Source organism: Pterocles gutturalis, unplaced genomic scaffold (assembly GCF_000699245.1).
Source record: "Pterocles gutturalis isolate BGI_N339 unplaced genomic scaffold, ASM69924v1 scaffold41670, whole genome shotgun sequence".
Classification (NCBI taxonomy): Eukaryota; Metazoa; Chordata; class Aves; order Pterocliformes; family Pteroclidae; genus Pterocles; species Pterocles gutturalis.
In genome coordinates this window covers 1858-11746 of record NW_010142398.1, presented here as the reverse complement: position 1 = coordinate 11746, position 9889 = coordinate 1858, and the positions used below count along the sequence as shown (strand labels likewise).

General features: G+C 46.6%; 1 protein-coding gene across 1 annotated transcript; it reads left to right on the top strand.

Annotated features, from left to right (window-relative positions):
• Window positions 1-132: 132 nt before the first annotated feature.
• On the top strand, window positions 133-7934 carry TBC1D13 (TBC1 domain family, member 13; the record flags this gene model as incomplete). The annotated part of the gene is made up of 10 exons (XM_010084343.1): window positions 133-199; window positions 674-735; window positions 1027-1126; window positions 2442-2524; window positions 2683-2842; window positions 3645-3852; window positions 4556-4719; window positions 6220-6380; window positions 6610-6667; window positions 7669-7934. Coding segments are annotated over 10 exons (1129 nt in total), but the record flags the coding sequence as incomplete, so codon positions are not given.
• Between the last annotated feature and the right edge of the window lie 1955 nt (window positions 7935-9889).

Below are 9889 nucleotides of genomic sequence, written 5' to 3'. Positions count from 1 at the left end.
CGGCAGGTCTGGCACCGTGTGGAGCTCCTGGAGCGTCCCTGCGAAAACTTCGTGTCCCCGGGGAAGGAAAAGCGCTGCCTTGCCTCTGTGTGTGGGTAGGGAAGCGCGGTGAGGAGCCTGGGGCTAACGTAGTGATTGCTGTGCCTCCTGTTCCGCAGGAATTCCCTTTGATGGTGGGCTGCGCTGCCTGTGCTGGAAGGTGGGTTGTGCTTGGGGTGCTTTTGTCTCTTGACAGTGATGCTTTGGGTTGGTTAAGTGCGTACTATTTTTGGGTACTTAAAACTGTAAACAGACAAATAAAATCTAGAGCTTAAAAGCCACTCAAAACTGACAGTAATTTGTGGAGATCAGCACTGGCACAACTGCAGTAGCATTTACTGACACAGGTCAGCCATCACTCTGGATGATAGAAGGTGGCCGTCTGCTCTTTGCATGAGGACAGCCCTCAGTATTCAGCTAGGAGTGCATTTCAGCCAGGTGTGCTATTGATCAATCCTGCAAATAGGTTTGTGTTGAAAACCAGTCCCCAAAATATTCCTGACTGTCACTTGGCAAAGTAGCAGGCATTCTGGAGAAAGCTCTGTTTTTCAGAGAGTCAGTTCTAGCCCCTGCGTTTGGTTTGCTCATCTTACAGGTATAACAGCTCATTTGTGTGCATCTGTCTTCTGTACAGATACTCCTGAACTACCTCCCTTTAGAGAAAGCCTTATGGAGCTCGCTGCTGAAGAAACAGAGGTGAGGACACCTGTACTCTCTCCTTTATTTCTAATGATATCTGTGGAGAAGGAGAATAGGTCCCTAAATAATTAAGTACCTTCATAAAATGAATTGTTCTTGGGCAGAATGCACTGTTCTGTAGGCTGTGTCCTGGGTCTAGTGGATTGATCTCTTCAGCTGAACTCAGGAGAAAATCAAATGCCTTCTGGCTGAGCAGGGTGGTACAGAAAAAGCTATTTGAATTCAGTCTGGGGGCTTACACTGGTTTAATCTTCTGCTTTATTGCAAATTCCTCTCTTCTTCTTTAAGGGATCTGTACTCCCAGTTCCTAAAAGAAATGATTATCCAGCCTGGGATTGCCAAAGCCAACCTGGGTGTTTCAAGAGAAGATGTGACCTTAGAAGATCATGTAAGTGCTGTTAAACCTTTGTGTTGCAGAAAATTCCCCAGAGCTATAAGCTGTTGTTGTGGAGTCCTGACCCCTGGGCTGCTCTTGGCTCTGTCCTTGGACTGAGAGAACTTTGTCCTGCTAGCAAGAGGGGCAGTTCCTAGGTACCAGCCCGGTGCTTTTGTCTTAGTAGCCTTCAGTGTGAATTATTGACAAAGCACCAGTAGTTCTGAAGAGAGCTGTTCTCAGCTCTTCTCCCCTCCTTGGGGCTAGATACCCAGGCTACAGGTCTCCCAGGGGAAAGGAGAGGCTCACAAGAGGTGCAGAAAGCAAAGAGATGCTCTCCTGGGAAGGCAGGTCTGTGGGTGGGCTCAGAGCAGGCTGCTCTGAATGGAGGATATGAAGGAGGCAGGAGAGTGACTATTTCCTGCTTCCCTTGGCTTTTTCCTTCTCTGAAAGCACCGTTAAGGGTGTATATGTTGGGGGAGGGAATGAAGTAGCTGATCAGAAGAGACTGTAAAAGGATACAGCTGCTTCCATGACTGGTCTTGAACGTTAACTCCTCTGCTAGTGCGCAGTCACCTGTGCTGCTGTGATCTCTGGAGGCCTTGGTGCTGTAGAACTGGCATGTTTGTAACGCTCCACACGTTGGCAGGTTACAGCGATCTTTGAATCTCTTGGAACATTGCTTTTTTTTTTTTTTTTTTTTTTTTTTTTTTTTGCCTCAGTTGTTCACTTTGCATGGATCTTGATCTGGAGAGAGAAAAGTGTGTGTGGAGGGGGAGTTGAGTTTGTCAGACTGGAAAACTGGCCAGATGGAGGACAGGCTGTTCATGTTAATGTGTGTTTCCTTTTTCCTGGGAACAATGGTGGTGCTTAATCAGCCTTCTCAGAGCTGAGGTGGAGGGGGATACTTGTAACTAATAACCACAGCACCTGAGTACGGTGTGCGTGGGTACCTCTTACCGAGGTACAAAGACCATCTGTGTTGTGCAGGTTGGAGCTGCGATCAGGAATCATGTTGACACAGGACAGGACACCTGGTTTGGGAACAAAGTCATTAAGAGGGAAGTGCAAAGGGATTGGAAATGTTGGCTTCTGCCTCTCTAAGTGAACCTGCATCCTCACGTTTTTTCACAAGCTCTGATCCGCTTCCCACACGCTGTCTGAAGAAACAACACTAAACATAGCCAGTGAGGGGAAGAAATTAAACCTGATACTCTAGGAGTGTGCTGGTACTAGGTGACAGAGGGACTGGTACATCAGTGTGTATTTACTGAGGATTTTGATACGTGTTAAACGTGATTGTTCTCCTTTCTGTTGTTTATTTCTTTAGCCTCTCAATCCAAACCCAGACAGTCGATGGAATACTTACTTCAAGGATAATGAAGTGCTTCTCCAGATAGACAAAGATGTCAGGTGTGTGAGGCATAATGACTCAGATTTCTGAACGCAAGTGGTTTGGTTAATACTTTGTACTTTGAAAATGAAGTTTAATATTAAACTGAGCCTCCCACTCAACGTGGGGCATGTACTTCCTCCTCCTTACGCCTGTTTTCCTTCTGTATCCATCCTAGGAGGCTGTACCCTGACATGGCATTCTTCCAGCGCCCAACGGACTACCCCTGCCTTTTAATCTTGGACCCCCAAAATGAGTTTGAGACACTACGCAAGCGGGTGGAGCAGACCACACTCAAGTCACAGACAGTGGCGCGGAACCGCAGCGGGGTCACAAATGTGAGATGTAGGAGGGGGCTGGCCATGGGGCAAGGCATCTTAGCTGATAAGGGGAAGGGTGTTTCTTGGGCTTTTTTCTGTCTCTCTCTGGTTTTGTGGTGGAATTAAGCAGATACCCCAGCAGGCAGTGTGTATTCTATTGTCTAGACAGCTTTGTACAGCCAGTTGACTTGCCTGACAGTTAGTTGGGAATGATAGGTCTAGTTAATTTTAACAATTATTTTTTCCTGACTTCTGGTGGAACTTGGAGTCGCAGGAAGACGCGAGTGTTTTGTTTGACATGTGCCTTTCCTTATGGGAACAAAACAGTGAAGGGTTAATTTCTTAAGTTGGATTTACATCATTTTCCAGAACTGGATCTTATAAACCTGCAGTTAGGAGGAGAGCTGGGTGTCTGCTGAAATGTGTGTGGGCTCTTTCCTCTTTCATGAGCGTTACAGTACAAGTGCCACACGTTGTTGGGGAAGGTGGCTTGCTACCACAACAGATCTTTTTCTCACGGTACTAATGAAGAATTACTGTGGCTTTGTACTGCATGGGATCAGGCGGTGCAGTGATTTAGGGGAACTGTCTTTTGCAACAGACCACTTTGTTCTTCAGGGAGAGCCAGCACTAGGACTTCAGTACCTTTGTGCTTCCCAAGTTACTTGTCCTGGTTTATGTGAACACCTGTCTGCTTGGTATAAGCTGCCCAGATCTTTTTGGGGGGCTATGCTTATTAAAAGCCAAACTTGTCACGCGTACAAAACTGTCTGTGCTGCTGGTTATCCTGAATCAGCCCTAGTCTTGCCTTGATCCTCAGGTGAGCTCCCCTCTTAAAACAACGTCTAACTCTCTGAGCGAGTATGAAGTCCTGCCCAATGGCTGTGAAGCTCACTGGGAAGTGGTGGAGCGAATCCTGTTCATCTACGCCAAGCTGAACCCCGGCATAGCGTACGTCCAGGGGATGAATGAAATTGTGGGGCCTCTCTACTACACCTTTGCGACAGATCCTAACAGTGAGTGGAAAGGTGAGAGACTTTCGGTTGCTCAGTAATGGTTGTTGTGCTGCATGCTCGCTGTGTAAAGAGCTGTTTTGGGAACAAGACTCTCTTTTAAACAACTCTGTCTTGAGTGATCAGAGACAAAAAGCAAATACAGCAAGAGATGAGGAGTTTTGGGGACCGCAGGAAATTGATAGAAATTGAGTGGGCTGTGAGTGGTGAGGACATGGGAAGTGAGGATTTTTGAGGGGTTTTTGTTTGTTTTGCATGGATCTAAGTTGCACTTCCTGAAACTCAAAATGTCTTTAGAAGCTCTTGTTTGCTTGTACTTGTATACATCTGGTAAAAAAAGAGTGGAATGGGAGTACTGTGCCTGTTGCTTCTGCTTCATGGGAGCTCCAAAGGGTGTGTGCTGATGGCAGGGAGAGCAGATGGTGTTCTTGGGCATAGATAACTGGTTTGTGACCCCATGTCACAAAGACCTTGTGTAGCACACAGGGTCTGTATTTGCAGTGGCTGTGCAGATGTTTCCAGTTTAAAAAAAAAAAAGAAAAAAAAAGTTGTTGTCTTGTCTTTCCCAGACCAAGCAAGCCAAGATCTTGTGAGATCTGCTGTTTGAATCCAGTACACCAACTGGGTTATGGAGTAAGAACAGTTCTAAGTCTTTGTGCTTCTGTCAGTGATGCTTCCTTTATTCCCCATCTCTTTTATTTTATTTTTTTTTTTTTAGAACATGCTGAAGCAGACACGTTTTTCTGCTTTACCAATCTAATGGCTGAAATTCGGGACAACTTCATTAAGAGCCTGGATGATTCTCAGTGTGGTATTACCTATAAAATGGAGAAAGTCTACTCCACCCTGAAGGAAAAAGATGTGGAGCTGTATTTGAAACTGGTGAGGAGCTAGGTGTTTCTCTGAGTCTTGGTTGGAATGCGAGGTGTGGAGCTTAATAGTGTATTTAAATGTCAACCCGTGTTGTTCAACTGTTACTACGCTTAAATAGAAAGGTTGAGAGAGCAAAGGAAGGGCTTTGCCTATGCAGCACAGAAGGTCTCTTATCTGGGAGCTGAAACAACCTCTCCTGGGAGTAAGCCTGGAGCGAGCTGACACAGCAAGGCTTTCCTCCCCTGCCTGGCTGGGAAAGCAAACAATAGTTGTTGCAAAGCTGCCAGCTGTGAGTACAAAGTGACTTGGCCACGATCCCTGGTCACCTGCGTTGAGGCCTGGCTGAAGCTGGAGTCTTTACCCCTCTTCTAGACATCAGGAAAACCATGAGTTTTACTGTAGAGTTCCTTGAAATTTGGGGTTACAGGAATTGTGTGTCTTTAAGAACAAAATAAAAGCCAGCTCTCCCTCCACACACATTGCTATTGCCGCTGGCTGCCCTGCCAGCACTACCACCAACTGAAATCCAGCAAGATGGACCATCCCACCCACCTAATTGTATCCTTCTCTGTCATCCAAGGGTCTCTGAGTGCCTTGGGTTGACACAGGTTTTGTAGAACATGTAGAAGCAGCTTTTGTTGAAAACATCTTCAGGTCTTACAGTCCATTTGGTGTGAAAGTCCAAGGAGAATTTGGAAGGGAAAGCTGTTCTTGTTACTCCAAACTTCACCAAATCACACTGAGTTTATTTTTTTGTGCGTGTTCAGAGAAATCAGGATATATTTCTTTTATAATCCAAAAGATGGTTTGTCAGCGTAGTGATATGGCCCATGGTGTTGGCTGGTGGCTGATTCAGCGGGGAGAAAATAAACCGCTTACAGTTTGGCTGGCAGGAAATGGTCTTGGCCGTGCAGCAGCTGGTCCTTAAGAATATCAGCAGGACCTTGAACTCGTTTGACCTTGATTAAACTTACGGTCCCTTGGATTTAACAGCAGAAAACAAAAGCTTTAGGCTAGAAGCACTTACGGTATGTTTTACTGACCATCGGTATGAACTCTGTTCCATCTTTGTTTCTTTTTGTGAACAGTAAACCTTTTGATTTTCTGGAAAGGAGGGGAAATCCTGACCAAACAGTGCCTCTGCTAGAGGGAGAGGGCTGCTGTTTACAGATAAAATGCTGTTCAAGTGGGAATGTTAAAATCACTTGGCAAGTTTAATGAAACTAACACAAGCAGTGCCTTTAGGAAGAAAAGCTTCCTTTACTCCCTGTTGTGGACAGAGGAGCATTTTCTGGCTTGTCTGTAGACATGGCACATGGCTGCATTTAAAATCTCTCTGTCTAGCTTGAACGTGAGAGTCTTCGAAGGCGGCAGTGGGTTTGCTGGTGCTGCAGCATGAGCTGGCAGCTTAGAGCAGTATCTGGGTGGGGATGGAAGCATGGGGTGCATCTCTTGTAGGGAATGGGCCAAGAGCACGTATTCATTCTCTGCCTGGTGCATGTCTGACAGCAAGAACAGAACATCAAGCCCCAGTTCTTTGCCTTCCGCTGGCTGACGCTGCTCTTGTCCCAAGAGTTCCTGCTGCCGGACGTCATCCGAATCTGGGACTCCCTCTTTGCTGATGATAAGCGCTTTGATTTTCTTCTGCTCGTCTGTTGTGCCATGTTGACGTAAGTACAGAGGTAGCCTTCCTGCTCTTCTTTCTTTCCTTTACCTAAATCTGTGGATCCACGAGTCTTCTGCCAGCATGTGTTAAGGCATCAGGTGAACAGGTTATAGTCACTTGTTGCAATAGTTGCAGAAGTGTTTTCCAAAGCCTCTATAAAGGCACGGTGTAGTCTCTTTTTAAAGTTCCTCTGCAAAGAGTCAAAAGTAGCTGTAAAAAATTCTGTCTTTCAGACTAATCCGGGATCAGTTGCTGGAAGGAGACTTCACTCTGAACATGAGGCTGCTACAGGTACGGATTCAATGTCGTGGGCATAGGGAGCAGTTTGAAGAGTCTTGAAATAGGACCGTGAGAGAGGATGGTGGCAGGGGTACACCTGGCTGAGAAGTACCAGATTTCTGATGCTTGCATGCAGAAAAGTCTTAAGGTTGATCTTACACCATTCTCGTTACTGGAAGTGTGAATCTGTCCATGCTGTGGTCTTCAGCTCTCACTGGGGAGCTGAACTCATGACAAATGACCACTTCAGCTTCCTCGGTGCTGGTGTCTCTGCTCCCTGTGCCACTGCCACATGCAGAAGGTGGCTGTATGTTCTCTGTTTTGTCTTCCTAGCTCTGTATGGGTCTCTTCTCCTTCCTCCCCATTTTTGGTGCTACAGCGGCAACGGGCCCTATTTCAGAGAGTAATATTTCTTCTCTGGTCTTCTCTTGGTGGGTCGTAGTGCCGCTCTCTGGAGCCCAGCATTGCCATTAACATAAAGCCGCCTTTTGCTTGTGCACCCCTTCTAGCCTACAGAGAAATTGTCATGGACTAGAGGTTCTTCATGGCTTTTGGTTTGCAAAAAGATTTATATTTTCCAGCAGAGATGTGAAACACTATGTAACAATGCTAAATTTATTGGCCTCAGAGGCTTTTGTTTAGTTCTGAGATCTGAGAGCCCAAGATTGAAAACACCTGCACTGCACCGCAGGCGATCTCTGATTCTGCCAGTTCCTGCCTTGGGCTGTGCAAGATACTGGCTTTGATAAGGCTTTCTGGCACAAAGATTGCCCTTGTAGCAGGCCAGCTTACTCTACCCTTGGAGGACAAATTAAAAAACAACTTCTTGAACGGTATTGAGGCTTGATCAGTTACAAAACAGGAAACGGTTAGCTGTTGAGGGAGTAACTGAACATGGCAGTGTGTTATAAGGGGCCAAGAATGCTGTTGTCAAGGTCTGCCCTGCTTAAGTGAACCAATGTGTACAAGAAATGCTGGGTAGTCACTTACATCACCTCCTTTTTTTGACACAGGATTATCCTATCTCTGATGTTCATCTGATTTTGAAGAAGGCAAAGGAACTTCAAGATTCAAAATAGTCCATGAGCCTAACAAAAGGGGAAAGAGAAACCGTGCAGCAGCAGATCCCAGGACATGCCTGCATGCAGTGTGGTGCATTAAACTCCTAGTGATCTCTGCAGGACTTCAGGTTTTGTGTTTGGGCTACTGGCCACCTTGAAGACTTCCTTCTACTCTATTTATTAGGTCAAGGACTGATTACTTCCCATCTACTTGGGTCCTGCACTCCAGAGTTTTTTCAAATTTCAAATGCCTCTATGCTGCTAAAAGCAGATCTTTGTATCTTTTTTTTTTTTAATGACTTTAAGTTTAGGGAGAAAGAAACCATCTGTGTGCACATCATGGAAGCAACGCTTGGAGTAACTTCTGGAACGGACAGGCTGAGTCCAGTGGATTTTGGTGGGTGAATATAGAAGGATCTTCCTCCTGTGAATCGAATGTATCCCAATGAAGTCACACATCCCTGCCATTCAGGTAGCTTCTGGATTCTTCTCCTTTGTGTCTGCACTTAACCATCCCTGGGGTGTGCAGAGAAGAAGATTGCATCAGCTTCTGGTGATTGTCATCTGACATCTGATGGTTTGGACCCCTTTGCCTGGGGGAGAGACCTTGAGAAGCTGCGATGGGAAGACACGATTGGAGCTGGCAGCTTTATGCACTGAAACTGCCTGAATCCAGGATCGCCTTATCAACAACGTCTCCTTGAAAGTAAGACTCTGGTGGTTTTAATCAATGAGTGAAGTCAAGCCTTATTACGCACAGCCTTAGAGCAGGAGCTAGGTGCTGCAGAGAAGCCCCAAGCTGCTTTCCTGGCTCTGACCTGGGGCACACCCAGCTACAATCGGGATTTGGGAATACAAGAAACGGGCATCTAGTCATGTGCAATGAAGACAGCTGTATTTAGGGGCTTATACAGGCATGGCATTGGGGTTTTCTGCCTCAGTGGCTTGCATATTACCCTGCATAAGCTCCGGTAACAGCAACGTTGATACTGTCTCATAGTACTTCTTGCCAGGAAGAGACATGGTACAGGTTTGACCTACAAGTACGAGTCCTTTCCTGCTGTAATCCAGTGGGCATACAAGCATTTCAGTCTGACTGACTGCTGGGGCTGGTCCACTTTTCTGTGTACCGGTTCTGTTGGAGTCACAGTCCTGAGCTGGACACTTCTCCCTCCTGAGAGGGGGGCTGCTGCATTTCAAACACAGTGGCGCGGGCTCAGGTGAACATCAGCTGAGACACTACGGTGAGAACTGCTGACCTGCCGCCAGCGTCAACCCGATCGGACACTAATCCTCGGAGGGAGAAACTGCCAGCACCCAGGTGCTTTGGTGGTGCAGAAGATCTTGAGTGAACACTAATCCAGCATGCTTTTCCCCTTCTCTCTGTGCTGTGCTGCTCACCTCTGCGTAGCTGTTTGACACTGCAGTTTTTGGTATTTATGGGCATGGATTTGCTAAAGGTCAGTTGTGTTTGTAAGATCTGCTTAAGCTGGTGATGGCCTCGAATCACCCCAGCAGGAGGGATGTTGTCAGCCTTCAGCTTTTTTACTGGCGTTATTTCTTTCACTGAAGGCCAGTTCTTCACAGGCTACGGTAATTCTCGCAAGGGTGGGTGTGGAGACTGGAGGACAGGTTGATGCAAGAACCTATGTTCTTATCGGCAATCCCAAGCAACCTCTGCCTCTTCAGAAGGTGCTCGAGTGACACTGGTGCAGCCAGGTGTTGCTGCTGTAGTGGAGCAAGAGCAACTTAAAACAATCTGTAATTAGTATCTGTGGCTAACAATGTCCCTTTCTGCTGCAATCCTTTCTAAAGAGTAGAGTTTTTCTCCAGGAAATATGGAACAGATAGACCAGGAGAGCTGTGTGATGAAGCATCCTGTCTGCTCTAACCACTGGATGGATGTTTTTCCTGCCTTCTGTTGCTGAGCTATTCCAGCTGGTCTCATCATCTCTTGGGTACCCTGCACTAGAGAGGCCGGTAGTCGGACCTGGTGTGGCCAAGCTGGTGGGCACAGATGTAGAACCAGAGGGTCAGACTCGTAGGCAGAATTGGACCTCCTTCAAGCACTTCTGCCTCAGAACCACTCTAAATACTGCTGTAGCTCTCACATTCCAGGTACAAGCTCTGCTTGCTCTTACCTCCCCAAATACCTGGGCTGTCTGTTTCGGGT